The sequence below is a fragment of the Carassius carassius genome, chromosome 19, assembly GCF_963082965.1.
Source record: "Carassius carassius chromosome 19, fCarCar2.1, whole genome shotgun sequence".
NCBI lineage: Eukaryota > Metazoa > Chordata > Actinopteri > Cypriniformes > Cyprinidae > Carassius > Carassius carassius.
Window position 1 is genome coordinate 7,745,592 of NC_081773.1, and position 18,974 is coordinate 7,764,565.

The 18,974-nt window shown below is 36.2% G+C and overlaps 1 protein-coding gene across 4 annotated transcripts in view; it reads right to left on the minus strand.

Annotated features, from left to right (window-relative positions):
• Positions 1 to 18,974, minus strand: part of LOC132094980 (unconventional myosin-XVI-like) — a 250,673-nt gene that overhangs the window by 38,275 nt on the left and 193,424 nt on the right. For all 4 annotated transcript variants that reach the window (XM_059499687.1, XM_059499688.1, XM_059499686.1 and 1 more), the window contains exons 28-30: positions 3,062 to 3,164; positions 1,530 to 1,626; positions 1,183 to 1,429 (exon numbers count right to left, since the gene is read on the minus strand). In XM_059499687.1, the coding sequence (XP_059355670.1) occupies positions 1,183 to 1,429; positions 1,530 to 1,626; positions 3,062 to 3,164 (447 nt within the window). The remainder of the gene's footprint in view (positions 1 to 1,182; positions 1,430 to 1,529; positions 1,627 to 3,061; positions 3,165 to 18,974) is intronic.

Genomic DNA, 18,974 nt, shown 5'->3' on the forward strand with positions numbered 1-18,974 from the left:
AACAGGGGGAGGTGAGGGGTTACAGTGACTTAAAAGCCTAAGGAGATTTCAGCAACCCAGAGTGGGGTGGGTCTTATCTCTCTCTGATTAGCAGTATGGAGCTCCTCACTGTTTACGTTTACCACATCTAGATTAGCTATGAAACCCTAATCACTCAATCGCCTGCACCTCCATCATTTGTGATGCTAAAAGTGAATGTATGTGATAAATGTGTGTGCGTGTTTTAAAGAACAAGAAGCCCATCCCTTTCATAATAGCAGATGGTCATTGCAGAATGACTGAGGTACTGTTGATGACAATGGCCACCCAAATACACCTGTGTTTATGCTTGTGTGAATATATTCCCTTCCAATGATACTGATCAGCACTTCCTTGGCAACTGTTGCATTGTGTCAGACAGTTGCTTGTGCCTAATTTCTACATAAATATATATATATATATATATATATATATATATATATATATATATATATATATATATATATATATATATATTATTTTTTTTGCCTTTGGAATCAGTTTTGGGTACTGAATATCAATTGAATAGGCAGATCTAACCTTGCAGTTTGCAGATTTTTTCAGATGGAGATGGTAGTACGTACTGTATGTTCCACCGTTAATAGTATCTACAACTAACCTGAGATCAGGCTTCCTTTTTGCTAAATTCCCACTAACATCTAAAAAATTGCCAGTAATTCTGACATCAGTGGCAAACTAAGGCGCATTCTGTTCCCATTTTGTTTGCAAAGGGAGAACAAGGAGAACCAATAAAACCTCCCATGAATTTTTATAGATTCCTCAAACCCAAGTGGAAAAGGCCCGTTTTGGATTTAATCAGATACTTCAATATAATTTAAAAAATTAGGGTGTCTAATATAATCCTATAAGATGCATCTGAAATGCCACATCTGATTGAATTTCAGCAGACAAAACAAGATTTCATGTTAGAGATCCTCTAAGTGACACCAATATGAATATTATTAGATCCTCTAAGTGACACCAATATGAATATTATTATTTCCTTGATATGTATTTTATTTTTTAGAACTAATAAAAAAAAAAAAATAGAGACAGGAGCGCTATTTTAATAATTGAGAATAACTTTAAATTGAGATTTGTGTATTGTAAAAAGACATTTCATGGGTAGTTAAAAAGTAACACATTCTCTGCTATAAGTTTCACCTCTTGGGCGAGTCTTCTTCTTTCCCCACAGGTTCTGGTCTTTCGCCCAGTGGAGGAGCACTGATGTGACCACGGAGGCGGTCGTTCTCTCGTGCAATATCTGCTGCGTTTTGGATGACCAGGCTGTCGTAAGCACGCATGCCCAAGTCCTCTGCTCCTTGCAGGAACCGTTGGATGTTACACTGCTCCTTCTGCCGAGATGTGAGCCTGCGACGTGCACATTGTCTGGCCAACCAGCCACGCACCACTGAATCACACACACACACACACACACAAGATTAAGTAAAAATATGAGCCTAGTGACAGATCATACAGTATGACCACACAGTCTCTGCCGATCAATTTACCTTTCTGACAGACAATAATCTTCCTGTGCAGTTGATGGCAGCGGTCATTAAGGTGATCGGCCTGCCAGTATCTCAAGAAAACCTTACTGTTCCCCATCTGAACAAGAGAAGAAAAGAGGAAGAGAGATAGGTAATCACATTAACTCTGTTCCAAAATCAAGTTTGCTGCCTACTACATATATACATGGGAAAAAAGATTTTTGCTGCTTGTCCAATTTACTTGAAATCAGGTAAAGCAACACAATTGCTGAACATATGATCACAACATAATTAAATTTTGTACAGCCCACTTAAATATGTCAAATTAAAGTTTACTTAATCCACTTTGTTGTTGAATCATCGCATTGACTGAAACTACATGGATAGATTTTTAGTTCACAGCAAATACATTTACATATTTCTGAATTGGGTAGAAAATAATAAAACTACATGTTATTTTATGAATTTTTGAGTAAAAGGAAAGACATGTTTGTGTTTAATGTTCACTTATTTGGGACATTTTTCTTTTTGTGGAGATTGTGGTTAGATTGTATTATGTTGTATTAAGATTGTGGAGTTTGCAGGTTCATTCGATGAACGTTACAGTTAATGTCACTGCTGTGGCAAGTAAACATTTATGTATAATTTTAAGATAAATTTTAAAAAGTATTTACTCAAAATGTTCATTTTACTTAACCAGGTTAAAATGCATTTGACTTAATTCCATGTGTGACCTTTATCTGAAATCTTTTCTTTAGCAGAAACATGCAAAAGAAAAATGGAGTAAATTGATTCTCAAAATGACTGCTAAGACAGTATCATAATTGATATGTAACATAATTACCAAATAACAGTACATCACATGAGTCTCAACCATAGACTCTATAAAAACATGGACTTAGTGTTTGTGACGTCACCCTTAGATTTCTGAAGAGCGTTTTTGAAGCTCAAAGTGGGCAGAGTGGGCAAACGCCATCTTGGCAGCGCATCACCGAGCGTCACTCCCAGAAAATCGAAAATCACCTATATAGAACTGGTGTAAAGTTGGGCATTTTAACATGGGGAGTCTATGGGACTGACTCCCTTTTGGAGCCAATCGATGAATTGCAGTTTTAGTCAATTCCGTGGTGGTTTCACGAGAGAGACCGGAAGACCGCCGCTCGGTCTCAACTTACAATTGAGTTCAACAGAGTTTGATGATAGCATGATGCTAATGGCACAAATACGAAGCACACATACTGTATATGTTGTGTAAAATAGTATATCTTTAAATATCTTAGTAGTATTCAAAGGAATATGAGATTAAAATTAAGATCAAGAATCAAAATCACTCATCTGCCACTTGGATTTTAATTATATTGTCATAATACATTCTAGAATGTGATGCTGGTTTATAATTTGGAAAAAAAACGAAGTAACTTAGAACACCTACCTTTGACTGTGATGCCTTAAAATCCTGTCTCTCTAATCCATGCTCACTAGTTTCAGAACAGAGCATCTCTGCCCCTTATGAGTGTTTCCCTAAAGCTCTGTAGACATCTTTGGTAACTCACCTGCCAGCCCTGGAGTTTGCAATGCTGCAGAATGTGCCGGCACTTCTCCTCTGCTGATGCTTTCTTCCTGTCGGTGAAGATGGTGTCCACCAGCTCTCTGTATCTGCACCACAAACCCACAGAACATCACTGTCACCCACATACTCAACTGCATATGAACTCTATGAGCCCATTACTACTACGTTATAGCACATTGGTCACTAATGGCTGGCTGTATCATAAGGACTACCCACTTCCTGTTGGTCTTGTTTAACAGGGCTGTGATTTTCAAATGCAATAACCATCTAGTACTTCTGAGGTTAAGCTACAAAAGACAATGCTTAATCAGCTTCACTCCCTTGGTGGGAAAACCCACAGAGAGGGTCAAAGGGTTTCAGAGTCTGGTAGACTTCTCAGCATCTGCTGCGCTGGCTGTTGGCAAGACAACCATTCACAGAGAAGGGTCAAACTTGGAGAGCTTTGCTGCATTGTTGTGGAGTAGAGGGATCAAGCATCTGTGGTGTGAGAGGGTGAACTGTTGACACACCCCTCAAACACGTGTGTGTGTTTGTGCATTTGGATTATGCTTTATGAACATCTGCTGCAAAGGGAATAGTGTTTAATAATCAATGAGACAAAAAAAAAATTCGAGCATGCGTGATCCATGCTAATTATTATTATATATTTTTAAATCACATTTACTGTTGCTCTGCAAAATTTTGCAGGTAAGAAGTCCATTCATTTAAATATTCTGCTTGAAAAACTTTGCCTAAATTTTATGAATGTGATCAACTGCCCCCTGTCAAGAAAAAAAAAAAAAAAAAAAGACAATGCTGCAACTGCTACATAAAATCATCTTGTCAGAAATGGAAGATGAAAACGAGACTCACGCACTGATCTATATATGACAGGATCGCTAATCGCGCTGTAAACTGCCAACAGGCAGTGAAGCCACCGGAAGTGTTCTATCCGCCATCTTACTAATTCCTACCAGCAGAGAGCACCATTGAGTCGCATGCAAACCGCTGACCTACTGTAAAATCACCCGATTTGAAGCAAATCAGTCAAATGGGATTCGTTTTTGTTATGTGTATGTAAATTAACTTTTACTTCAGATGCTATCTGCAATGTTTATGGTCTTTTTGGGCAGGATAAGCGATAGATTTAAAACGTTTAGGTGGGTGTGTCTGGTGCACACTGCCGACACAGGTAACAGATCCAACACAAACATATACCTTATTTCTTTATGAACATAATTACTCATAATTATTTATTATTAAACATGAACGTATTAGTATCAGAAAAGGATTTGAATATATTACAATGAGTTAATATTGCTCTATAATGAAATGAAGAGCTTAACATACCATCTTGGAAATAAAGCTTTGTGTCTTTAAATCCGTACTGTATATAGTCAATTATTTCTCTGAATAAATTACGATGTGTATATTTTTACTGACCTGATTGAGCATCATCTATTTCAGATTCTCCAAGATTGCACAAATATTTTTATTACCGTTTCCATGTAAATGTTGTATACTAAATTAATAATTTAACCATTTAAATCATTAGCTGCTTCAAAAAGAATGCTGTTAACAAAATCATTGTTGCAATATTTGCAGTTAGCTACTGTACAAATAAAAACACAATAACTAAATTATATAAACAATGAATAACTGTACAAGGCGAATAAAGGTATCCGTGTATACAAAGCATAAATCTTTTTTCAGATTTCAGAACGAGCACTTTGTCATGTGTTAAATATATGTGGGGGTCGTGTCCGTCTGATGTTTATCACGTTCATGATGTTCGCTACTGTAATGAACGCAGCTTTTTAATAAGTAGGGGAAATTCCCGAAATAAAAAAATAACCGTTTACATTCCTAGGGTGTTTGCATTGTAAGAATGTAATGTAATGAGATACTGCGGATTTAAAAACGCTGACTTGTTAGGTGATGTTTTCTCATTAAAATCATACAATTTCCTATTAATTCAATAGAATGTTTACGTACACTAGGGATTACCAATATGACGGCGGAATATTATAGATCAGTGGACTCACAACTACTACTACAACAAAAAAAAATATATATATAATAATTCTATAGATATATCATTACTGGGAATTATTTTAGACATGATAACCAACACATTTTTAATATGTGAACAGAAATCTTCTGTTCATATGTTTTTACATTTCACAGCAAATCTTTGTTGCCCCATATATGCATCTACCCATCTCATTCCCAAAACATTCTGTATTTTTAATGACTTTTCAATAATACTTCACAAAATAGATCCTTTATTCTGCCTTCCTATTAACACAATTAAACATGGTGCATACTTCCTCATACGCAGCTGCATTATGGGCCATTAAAATGTCATGCCGGTGATTCGTGATGCAAGAAATCTTAATGTGAGAGTGAAAACTGACATCCCGACTTTCAACAAAAATGAATAAATAATTTACACAATACCCTCACCGTTTCAACTGAGCACACAGCTCACATGCTTTGGTCAAGTAGCACATGGTGAACAGATGGGAGGGTGGGATTGCAGGGATGTAGTGTATTGGGGGTTTTTTCCATGCGCTCAGTCAAACACTTGCTTAAACCTTAAGCCAAATTAACCCAGCGTCTCCCTTTCAATGTGATTTACAGCAGCCTGGTGCTTCTGAACTTCCCCTAACCCTTCTTCTATGACCAAGACCCACGGCTTCCCACAGGAGTCATCAACCATGAAGGGAGCCAGGGGAAACCAAAGACCTCTTGTACATGAATATGAAAATTATCGATGCCCTCACAGTTTGTAGGGCCTTTGGGGATTGAGTCATATGAACTCAACAGGGTCTACTGCCTGGCAGTTAAACTCTGAATTGGGATTATGGGAGGGGGAGATTTACCTCAATACTCACAGCAAATAGCCACAATAAAACAACGAGGACAACAAGACCATCATCTCTTATTCTGAGCATCATTATGGTTATAAGAACCACTGACGGCATTTCTGCTGTCAGGAAAAAAGAGGACTCATGTATGAGCATGTATAATGTATAAATCAAATTGCTATGCCTTTCAAAGTATTGGAGCTGAGCATGCTATATGTATATATATATATATATATATATATATATATATATATATATATATATATATATATATATAAATATATATATATATATATATATATATATATATATATATATATATATATATATATCTCACACGATTGTTTGTGTAAAACAAATTAACCAGATGAAAGGAGTATTGCAGAGCCAGCGGGTGGTTCATGTTATGAGGATCTTTTCAGATTGAGAAAAAAGTTTGCACATGCAAGCTGCAATGTGATATCTGATGTATGCATTTTGCATAATGATGGCTACTGTAGGTATTCATGAAAATAAATATATTTTTGTGTATTCTAATTTTTTTTAAATAAAATATTGTTTTCTTTTTGTAAAAAACTGTTCCTCTGAACCTTCTTTTCATTAAAAAAATCATGAACAACACGTATTACTGTTTGTACAACTTTATTAAGAAGCACAACTGCTTTTATCATTGATAAGAAAATAAACATATAATAATGATTATAATAAAAAGCATATTAGAATGATTTCTGAAAGAAACAGCCATATGACACTAAAAACTGAAGAAATGATGCTGAAAATTCTGCTTTTCTGTCACAATAATAAATTATGTTTTAAAATGCATTGAAATAAAAAGCAGTTATTTTAAATTGTAATAATATTTCGATCAAATAAATGCACCCTTGGTGAGCATAAGATTTCTGACTTCTTTCATAAACATGTTTCTTCTTGGAAAACAAAATAAGATAATTTTGTATAATTTAGTTTTCGTCACCCTATAGTTATCGGGTCATTCAGTGTAATTTTGGATCCCACTGCCTTGGACAAACATTGACGAAAACAACATCCTTCAAAAAATCTTTTGTTCCCAAAAATAAAGAAAATCTTTTAGGTTTGAACAAAAAAAAGAAAAGTCATGAGGATGAGCAACTGATGACAGAATGTTTATTTTGGGGTAAACTATCCCTTTAAGAACATGGTAATGGATACTTCAATCCCTCACTGCCTCATTTTCATTCACATCAAATTAAACTGTGGACTCTGACTCAGATCCACGCATTTGCTTCTGAGTCTGTGTGTGCTATGGTGCATGATACAGTGAGGATGCTGCACTGCATTTAAAGGTGGATGAATAGTTTGTCCTGAGGTTTGAGCTTAACAGTGATAAATAAGCCTGTCATATTCATTAGTGCTGGGCCAGAGACTACTACTCACCTCAGGCTACACACCCCACTCCATTCATAAAGACCATGAAGACAGAGAAAAAATACTCTACTCAAAGAATCAAATCATCCAAGAACTTCTCAATTGCACGTCACACATATATAAAAACCAACATCCATTCAAAACTATAATAACTTTCCCTTCACCCTCACACACGCTCATGAATGGCTTGATGGAGGGGCGGGAGGTTGTGAATGGGCTCTTTGTGACTCACAGCCTCTTTTCTGCCTCGGGTAGTCAAGGCGTCTTTGGAAGAGACGTGCTGGATGGAGGGTACACAGGACTCCATATCATAAGCAAACACAAAGCTGCATTTATCCAAGGCTTCACTTCTTTATTTACCCACAAGTCAACAGAAAATCAACACACACGTGTGCTCGGACAAAGACTGGCACATGGCGCAAGAAAAGGGAAAATTGTAGCGATTTGTGAGCTGTTCGCTCTGGGCAGTGCAAACAGAAATGATAAGTGAATGCCTGAGAGAGGTGGTCAATATGTCAGATATGAATAATACACAATTTAAGTTTTTTTTTTTTAGTTTTTTTTTCTGACAAAACAAAATAGCACAATTAAATTAACTATATGCATATGAAAATGTATATTATATATATATATATATATATATATATATATATATATATATATATATATACATACATACATACATACATATATATATATATATACACATACATACATATATATATATATATATATCACACACACACAGTACTGTGCAAAAGACTACAATTTTTCACCAACAAAAAATTGGTTTTAAGTCAGTTATTTCTTTGTTTTCTTGTAGTGTGTCAGTAAGAAATATCAATTTACATTACTAAACATTATTATTTCAATTAATTGTATTAATTCAGCAAGATTTTAGTTTGCACAAGGAGTCTGACAACAGTCAGTGCTCCACACAGAGATCTGATCTGATCATCATCAGTCTGTCTGGAATAACATGAAGAAACAGAACAAACTGAGACGGACTCAATCCAGAACAACTGTAGCAATGTCTCCAAGACACCTTTTTTTTTTCACGCAGTGTGGTCACACCAAATGTTGATTTTATTTAGTTAAGTTCATATAAGTTAATTAATAAAATATTAATTATTAATTATTTATGGCATTTTGACAGCATCCTCACTTTATATAATTTTAACACAAGAGCCTAAAACTTTGCACAGTACTGTAGCTTTGCAGGTTTTTTGAGTGTCTTGGAGACATTGCTACAGTTGTTCTGGATCGAGTCTGTCTCAGTTTGTTCTGTTTCTTCATGTTATTCCAGACAGAATGATGATGATCAGATCAGATCTCTGTGTGGAGCACTGACTGTTGTCAGACTCCTTGTGCAAACAAAAATCTTGCTGAATTATTACAATTAATGGCAAAAATAATGTTTGGAAATGTAAACTGATATTTCCTACTGACACACTACAGCAAAACATAGAAATAACTGACTTAAAACATGTATTTTGTTGGTGAAAATACTATTTGCACAGTACTGTATATATATATATATATATATATATATATATATATATATATATATATATATATATATACAGGGCTCCAAACAAAAAAATCGAGTAAGGAGCCATTGGCTCCTATAAGAAAAAAACTTAGGTGCCAAATGATTTTTTTAGGTGCCACAGAATAAACATGTTTTATGCGTTTTATTTAAATTATTAACTTTTTAATCATACTGACGTGTTTATGTGTCATCTTTTCTTGACTTTATCAGCATTTTAATCCATCTTGTAGATGACCTAGGAATGAAGGTTCACTTAAAGTGGGAGCTAAATGTCTTTTCCAACTTGAAACGTACAGTCATGCGTTGTTTATTACAGAAAATCTGTACCAATATCTTGGACCATAAGCATCACTTGGCCCCTGAGTATAGTTTGGGGTCCTCCTCAATGCATCCTGTAAATGTTCTCATACTCTCTTAAAAATAAAGGTGCTTCATGATACCATAGAAGAACCTTTTTTCCTGTCTAAATGGTTTCATAAAGAACCTTTAACATTTGAAGACAATAACAGATTATGAAAAGGTCAGAAAGAGATTGTTCTTCAAAGAGCCTTTGACTGAATGGTTCTTTGTGGAACCAAAATTGTTCTGTGAAGAACCTTTTAAGCTCCTTTATTTTTAAGAGTGCATGTCTTTCACACTTTCAGTCTGTTTTTCTTAATTAGTAAAATTAAATGTTATAGGAGGAGTTGAATCATGTAGACAACAGGTTAAGTAAAAATATTAAAATTCAATAGTTCATAAATATAGCAAAATGCTCCTCTTTATAGTTATTTTTCTAGCTGACTGATGAGCTTATGGACACCGAAAGGTTACTGAGGTTAATATTACGTTGCAATGTTTACAAGCTTTACACGTTTTCCGAAGTTTGAAAGTGTTGTACTGTAGAATCTCTTATAAAATAGCCTACCTTTTGATGTTAATTCATGTTCATTATGTACTCTAGTAGTAAAGAGCAAGGTATGATAGGTTCACGTGCTGCTTGAACTGAGGCACTACTCGCGATCGCGCCTGCCGCATAGGGGCCGTTCACGTCGCGTCTTTTGCGCGCTCAAGTTCGTTATTTCAAATGTAGGCGCGCGGTATGCGTGCGTGCGTGCTCATAATGGAAGCGACGCACTCGTTTTTTTCCAGGCGCGCCCGCACCGCATCGAGTTAAAAACATCTAAACTTTTCAGAATCCCGCAAGCGCACCGCAGGTCATGTGACAAGAACCAACCAATCAGCTTCATCCTTTCCAGTAACGTTGAAAGCTCAGCCAAGATGAAGGAACAGCTGATCATAGCTGTATATGAATAGCCATTTTTAAATAAATTTAGTAACCGAGCTACTGCAAGCAATTTTTAGTGCTGCAAATCCATTTATCCTTTGCTGAAATTTACGCGTCTTCAACAAAGCACAAAGCTTTTTGCGATTACTGGACGGCAATTGCACTTCAAATAATGAAGTTCATGCATTAACAGAACACAGCATGGACTAAGATCTTGTTAAGAAGAAGCCTTATGATTATAAACGAGAACGGTTAACGATATTGCCAATATCCACACAGATGACACCTTTACCTGTTGTAGTTTGTTCAAGTTATGAACGAAATAGACGCTGTTTTTCTGCACTTTCTCTATAAGTCTCCATCGTTTCTCTCTCGCGCGTTTATCAGGTGTGTGTCAGCGCTGCTGCGCGGCAGATGAGGACTGTTTAAAACTCTTTTCCCACTAAAACTTCGATGCGCATTCTCTCAATGCGCGAACATAACAAAAGATGTGAATGCAAAACAATCAGGAAAAAAAGGCATTGTATGCAATTTTTTAAGAGATAGCATGTAAACACATAGGCCTAGTCGCCAGTGGCGACCTCAGCAAAAACTTCACTCGCATTTTAATATTTATGGTCGCAAATGCGACCGTTTTAGTCGCAGTTTGGAGCCCTGATATATATATATATATATATTTCAGCAGTGGCAGGTTGAATTTAATATACAGTAACAGAGCTTGACATTAATGCATGTTCGGAACAAGTGGATTGTTTTGAAGGGACAAGCCTATCATACAAGAGTTAAACATAGTAGTTAATATACATTTTAGTTGCATATTTGAATTTTAATTTATTGAAAGGATAAATACTGTAGTCAACGTTTTTTGCTCGATTTGGTTAATGAAAATAGCTCCAAGCAAAGACCACAGAAGAACAGTTTTTGAGCAACACACTGCGGAGTTTTATTACTGAATGATTCACGTTTTTGAATTTTGAATCATTTGAGTTAATGATTCAGTATTCCTTTCATAAAGACAGGTACTTGCTTAATTCTTGAATAAATCAGCTGTCTGAACAAAAGTTTGAAGGCACGCTTCAATGACTCATTAATTAAGACAGTCACTTGCTGGCACCTTCTGGTGGATTACTTTCATAGTTTCATATACATACATACATACATACATACATACATGCATACATACATATATATATATATATATATATATATATATATATATATATACAACCCGAATTCCGGAAAAGTTGGGACGGTTTTTAAATTTTAATAAAATGAAAACTAAAGGAATTTCAAATCACATGAGCCAATATTTTATTGTCAATGTCAATGTCACCTTTATTTATATAGCGCTTTAAACAAAATACATTGCGTCAAAGCAACTGAACAACATTCATTAGGAAAACAGTGTCAATAATGCAAAAATGATGGCACGGGGGCAACAAATGGCTAAAAAAGCAAGCAGTTTTGAAAAGATTCAGCTGGGAGAACATCTAGTGATTAATTAAGTTAATTGATATCAGGTCTGTAACATGATTAGCTATAAAAGCTTTGTATTAGAGAAGCAGAGTCTCTCAGAAGTAAAGATGGGCAGAGGCTCTCCAATCTGTGAAAGACTGCGTAAAAAAATTGTGGAAAACTTTAAAAACAATGTTCCTCAACGTCAAATTGCAAAGGCTTTGCAAATCTCATCATCTACAGTGCATAACATCATCAAAAGATTCAGAGAAACTGGAGAAATCTCTGTGCGTAAGGGACAAGGCCGGAGACCTTTATTGGATGCCCGTGGTCTTCGGGCTCTCAGACGACACTGCATCACTCATCGGCATGATTGTGTCAATGACATTACTAAATGGGCCCAGGAATACTTTCAGAAACCACTGTCGGTAAACACAATCCACCGTGCCATCAGCAGATGCCAACTAAAGCTCTATCATGCAAAAAGGAAGCCATATGTGAACATGGTCCAGAAGCGCCGTCGTGTCCTGTGGGCCAAGGCTCATTTAAAATGGACTATTTCAAAGTGGAATAGTGTTTTATGGTCAGACGAGTCCAAATTTGACATTCTTGTTGGAAATCACGGACACCGTGTCCTCCGGGCTAAGGAGGAGGGAGACCTTCCAGCATGTTATCAGCGTTCAGTTCAAAAGCCAGCATCTCTGATGGTATGGGGGTGCATAAGTGCATACGGTATGGGCAGCTTGCATGTTTTGGAAGGCTCTGTGAATGCTGAAAGGTATATAAAGGTTTTAATAATAATAATAATAATAATAATAATTCATTACATTTATATAGCGCTTTTCTAGGCACTCAAAGCGCTTACATTGTCAGGGGGTATCTCCTCATCCACCACCAGCGTGCAGCATCCACCTGGATGATGCGACGGCAGCCATAGTGCGCCAGAACGCCCACCACACACCAGCTTACTGGTGGAGAGGAGACAGAGTGATGAAGCCAATCAGTAGATATGGGGATTGTTAGGAGGCCATGATGGTCAGAGGCCAATGGGCGAATTTAGCCAGGATGCCGTGGTCACACCTCTACTCTTTTCGAAAGACTTCCTGGGATTTTTAATGACCACAGAGAGTCAGGACCTCAGTTTAACGTCTCATCCGAAGGACGCTGCTTGTTGACAGTATAGTGTCCCCATCACTACACTGGGGCGCTAGGACCCACACAGACCACAGGGTGAGCACCCCCTGCTGGCCTCACTAGCACCTCTTCCAGCAGCAACCTAGTTTTCTCAGGAGGTCTCCCATCCAGGTACTGACCAGGCTCAGCCCTGCTTAGCTTCAGTGGGAAACCGGTCTTGGGCTCCAGGGTGATATGGCTGCCGGTTTTAGAGCAACATATGTTTCCCTCCAAACAACGTCTATTTCAGGGAAGGCCTTGTTTATTTCAGCAGGACAATGCAAAACCACATACTGCAGCTATAACAACAGCATGGCTTCGTCGTAGAAGAGTCTGGGTGCTAACCTGGCCTGCCTGCAGTCCAGATCTTTCACCTATAGAGAACATTTGGCACATCATTAAACGAAAAATACGTCAAAGACGACCACGAACTCTTCAGCAGCTGGAAATCTATATAAGGCAAGAATGGGACCAAATTCCAACAGCAAAACTCCAGCAACTCATAGCCTCAATGCCCAGACGTCTTCAAACTGTTTTGAAAAGAAAAGGAGATGCTACACCATGGTAAACATGCCCCATCCCAACTATTTTGAGACCTGTAGCAGAAATCAAAATTGAAATGAGCTCATTTTGTGCATAAAATTGTAAACTTTCTCAGTTTAAACATTTGCTATGTTATCTATGTTCTATTGTGAATAAAATATTGGCTCATGTGATTTGAAAGTCTTTTAGTTTTCATTTTATTAAAATGTAAAAAACGTCCCAACTTTTCCGGAATTCAGGTTGTGTATATATATATATATATATATATATATATATATATATATATATATATATATATATATATATATATATATATATATATATATAAACACCACGCTCACAAGACTATTCATGCTATTACAATTTTACAGTGTGAATGCATTGGTGCTTAATTTAATCTACGTTGAACTATCGGTGTAAATGCATCTTCTGTTTCATCTGCAGTGGAAATATCAGTTTTGAAGATACCGATTTCATTTGATTGGTAACAGACCTATATTGTCTTATTATATTACCGGTAAGTGAAATTATTAATAAAATGTAAGAAATTGATATGAAAGGTGATGCATGCATTTAATATGATCAGGAAAAATGTCATTTAAATAGGCCAAAAATTACCTGGAAATTAAAATTAAATAAAATTTTTGTATGCAGTATTAAGTTGTATAAAACAATTTCCCAACAACAAAATTGTGGCCAGTGAAAATGCTGATTGGCTGGTAAATTTGCAAAACCACTAGCCACAGTGGCTGCTGAGCAAGCCCACATATTTAGATATAGATAAACATCATCAAATAAGATCACTCAAAAACACAAATAAACAGGTTTGTACAGCTCTTGCCACACACACAAAGACATATACAAAAAGCTTGAATATCATAAAGCAAACACACACAAGGCTAACAGAGCTCCCCAAATTGAAATTCCATGACAATTGACCTCTGTGTCAGACAACCTCTACCTCGAAAAGCCCAAGAATGGACACCACAGACTGACTGAAATAATGGGAAAGCATATGTCTCACAGAGACCATTTGCTGCGACAGAGGAAGTTACCCTTCATGCTAATGAGCAGGTGAGACACTGGCACACAGTAGATCCATCTTGCTCTTGTTAAAGGGAAACTGCTCTCAAAAACAGCAATGTTATTCCTATCAGAAGAATATCTGCTTAATTTCATGTAGTCAAAACAATATTTACAATCACGGGCGAATTTGATCTATTTTATCCCCAGTCTAAACACAAATGTCACAAATGTCTGGGTCATTTAATCCAGAGTCAACACGAGCTGCTGTCTAGGAGCTAAAATGTTCTGAGGATAAAGTGTCCATAGTCCTTCTGTCCCTCTCTCTCTTTCTGAAAGATTCATGATGTTTACAGCCAGGTAGTGGAAACTTACAGTGGCATGTGACAAGCAGCATCCCGATTCATTATCGCACTGGAATGTTACCGTAATCCTTTTATCCTTTACCGAGCGAGAGAAAAAAAAGCAGCATGTGATCTAATGAAAGCACACAACGCTGCTCAGAAAAACAGTGGGGAAGGAGTTTGGAAAATTAGACACTTAAGTAAATCTGAAATGATAAAACAGTGAGAAAGACACTCAAGAGAAAATGGCAGCAATGAGGAAAAGCTCAAGGGCAATACTTTTCCCATCAACTGGTCACAATGCACAACACCGCAGTATGCTGCGTCACAGACGCATTCACACTCATGTAAACAAGCATGGATGAGAAACGCATGGCGGAGCGTGCGATAGACGCTCTGGATGTAAGCACATTCACTCTCTGACAGCAGATGGCGCTAAGCAGCAGAAATGCAGCTGTTACACCGGAAACAAAACAGCTGTGCCACTTTCTGAAACATGTTTGAATGATTTAAATAGCCATTCAGATTTATGTATTCACAGTGATGTTCATCACAGTGTCAAATACTTATACATTTAGACTTAACTTGCTATTTATTTATTCATTTTAATCTGGACTACAATATGCCCTAGATATTGTTTGAAAATGTTTTGATTCTTCAGTGTTCGGCATTATTACCACATTTTGCAACAAATTTTAATATTGTGATAATAGCATATACTGTGATAAAAGCATTAGCAATTAATTGCAACATGAAAATGTGATAATTAAAAAAAAACTAAACAAAAAAAATCCTCTCTAATCTTCCGATTTCCATAGAAAATACATAAACACTGGAAACGCTTGTCTCAAAAGTTACTTCATTATAATTACCAAAACTAAAACTAAAATGCATAAAAAAATTTAATGTATCAATAAAATAAGTGTTGCTGAAAATAACTAAAGCTACACTGATAACTGAGGTAAAAAAATAAAAAAATAAACCAATAACCCTTTTGTGAACCTATATCAAAAGTTAAGTTTGAAAGGTGAATGAAATGAGAGAAAAAATGTCAAAGATAGAGTGGGAACTTTACGAGACTCTCCAGCACTAAAATAAAGTCTGGTTTGTGCAAAGAGCGGGAACAGTCTATTCTATGGGTGTCAGTGTGACATGAAGATGAGGCACTGTGTTCCCGAGGAAGATGAAGCCAGAGTCACACTGAACCCTTGCTTGACAGAAGGAACAGCCTGCTCCTCTTTCATCTTCTTCCCATTCTGAAAAGTGCGGAGAAGATTTCTTTAAATTACAATCTCCTTTTTTCAATCCAATTTTCTGTCTTTCTCTTTGATGCTTTATCCCATTTCTCTCTCTTCCAGTCATGTGAAGTTGAGCTGAGATCAGGGTGACCCCTCCGAGATCAGTTCATCCTCTTTGAAACTGACCCATTATCACCCCATCAGAAAAATGGCCACTCAAAAAAAAAAAAAAAAAAAAAACCTACTGAGGCCTATGAGCATTAATCATGGCGTGAATCCAGTGCCACAATCTAGACGCTGCTCTCAGCATACACACACGGTATATACTTTCTGCCTAACCTCAGCTGAACTGAAAGTCCATCTCGAGCATATAACGCAGACAGCTTGAGACAGGAAGACACATATCAGCATCTGAGAAAGTGCACTTACGATATATTCCCAGCAGGAATGCTGGCAGCAGAAATGAATTGAAAAGCCTCTTGTGCTGAGCGTATAGAAACATAAATATATGTCCACAGAAATAGAGTTTAAAAGATGTCTTGACCTCAGTAAGTATATATATATATATATATATATATATATATATACAACCCGAATTCCGGAAAAGTTGGGACGTTTTTTAAATTTTAATAAAATGAAAACTAAAGGAATTTCAAATCACATGAGCCAATATTTTATTCACAATAGAACATAGATAACGTAGCAAATGTTTAAATTGAGAAATTTTACACTTTTATCCACTTAATTAGCTCATTTAAAATTTAATGCCTGCTACAGGTCTCAAAAAAGTTGGCACTTGGGCAACAAATGGCTAAAAAAGCAAGCAGTTTTGAAAAGATTCAGCTGGGAGAACATCTAGTGATTAATTAAGTTAATTGATATCAGGTCTGTAACATGATTAGCTATAAAAGCTTTGTCTTAGAGAAGCAGAGTCTCTCAGAAGTAAAGATGGGCAGAGGCTCTCCAATCTGTGAAAGACTGCGTAAAAAAATTGTGGAAAACTTTAAAAACAATGTTCCTCAACGTGAAATTGCAAAGGCTTTGCAAATCTCATCATCTACAGTGCATAACATCATCAAAAGATTCAGAGAAACTGGAGAAATCTCTGTGCGTAAGGGACAAGGCCGGAGACCTTTATTGGATGCCCGTGGTCTTCGGGCTCTCAGACGACACTGCATCACTCATCGGCATGATTGTGTCAATGACATTACTAAATGGGCCCAGGAATACTTTCAGAAACCACTGTCGGTAAACACAATCCACCGTGCCATCAGCAGATGCCAACTAAAGCTCTATCATGCAAAAAGGAAGCCATATGTGAACATGGTCCAGAAGCGCCGTCGTGTCCTGTGGGCCAAGGCCCATTTAAAATGGACTATTTCAAAGTGGAATAGTGTTTTATGGTCAGACGAGTCCAAATTTGACATTCTTGTTGGAAATCACGGACGCCGTGTCCTCCGGGCTAAAGAGGAGGGAGACCTTCCAGCATGTTATCAGCGTTCAGTTCAAAAGCCAGCATCTCTGATGGTATGGGGGTGCATAAGTGCATACGGTATGGGCAGCTTGCATGTTTTGGAAGGCTCTGTGAATGCTGAAAGGTATATAAAGGTTTTAGAGCAACATATGATTCCCTCCAAACAACGTCTATTTCAGGGAAGGCCTTGTTTATTTCAGCAGGACAATGCAAAACCACATACTGCAGCTATAACAACAGCATGGCTTCGTCGTAGAAGAGTCCGGGTGCAAACCTGGCCTGCCTGCAGTCCAGATCTTTCACCTATAGAGAACATTTGGCGCATCATTAAACGAAAAATACGTCAAAGACGACCACGAACTCTTCAGCAGCTGGAAATCAATATAAGGCAAGAATGGGACCAAATTCCAACAGCAAAACTCCAGCAACTCATAGCCTCAATGCCCAGACGTCTTCAAACTGTTTTGAAAAGAAAAGGAGATGCTACACCATGGTAAACATGCCCCGTCCCAACTATTTTGAGACCTGTAGCAGAAATCAAAATTGAAATGAGCTCATTTTGTGCATAAAATTGTAAACTTTCTCAGTTTAAACATTTGCTATGTTATCTATGTTCTATTGTGAATAAAATATTGGCTCATGTGATTTGAAAGTCTTTTAGTTTTCATTTTATTAAAATTTAAAAAACGTCCCAACTTTTCCGGAATTCGGGTTGTATATATATATATATATATATACACACAGTACAGACCAAACGTTTGGAAACATTACTATTTTTTATGTTTTTGAAAGAAGTTTCTTCTGCTCATCAAGCCTGCATTTATTTGAAAAAATAAAGAAAAAATACAGAAAAAAATGTTATATTGTGATATATTATTACAATTTAAAATATTTTTTTTTAATTTTATTATACTTTAAATTAACATTTATTTCTGTGATGCAAAGCTGAATTTTTAGGATAATTATCACATGATCCTTTAGAAATCATTCTAATATGATGATTCATTATCAAAGTTGGAAACAGTTCTGCTACTTAATATTTTTTCAGAACATGTGATACTTTTTTAGGATACTTTGAATAAAAAGTAAAAAAAAAGAAGCTATGTTTTAAAATATAAATATTTTGTAATAACAATATACACTACTGGTCAGTAATTTGGGGTCAGTATTTTTTTTTTCTTTCTTTTTTTTTTAAATAAAATCAATATTTTTATTCAGCAATTAATGTGTTAAATTGACAAAAAGTGATAGTAAAGAAAATATATTATTAGAATTTTTTTTTCTCGAATAAATGCAGTTCTTTTTAACCTTTTATTCATCAAATATATTAGACAGCAGAACTGTTTCCAACACTCATAATAAATCAGAATATTAGAATGATTTTTAAATGATCATGTGATAGACTGGATGTTACATGTGACACTGAAGGCTGGAGTAATGATGCTGTAATGAGTAATGAGTAAAGTATATTGAAATAGTAAACTATTATTTTAAGTTGTAATAATATTTCACAATATTACAGTTTTTTCTGTATTTTTGATCAAATAAATGCAGGCTTGATGAGCAGAAGAAAC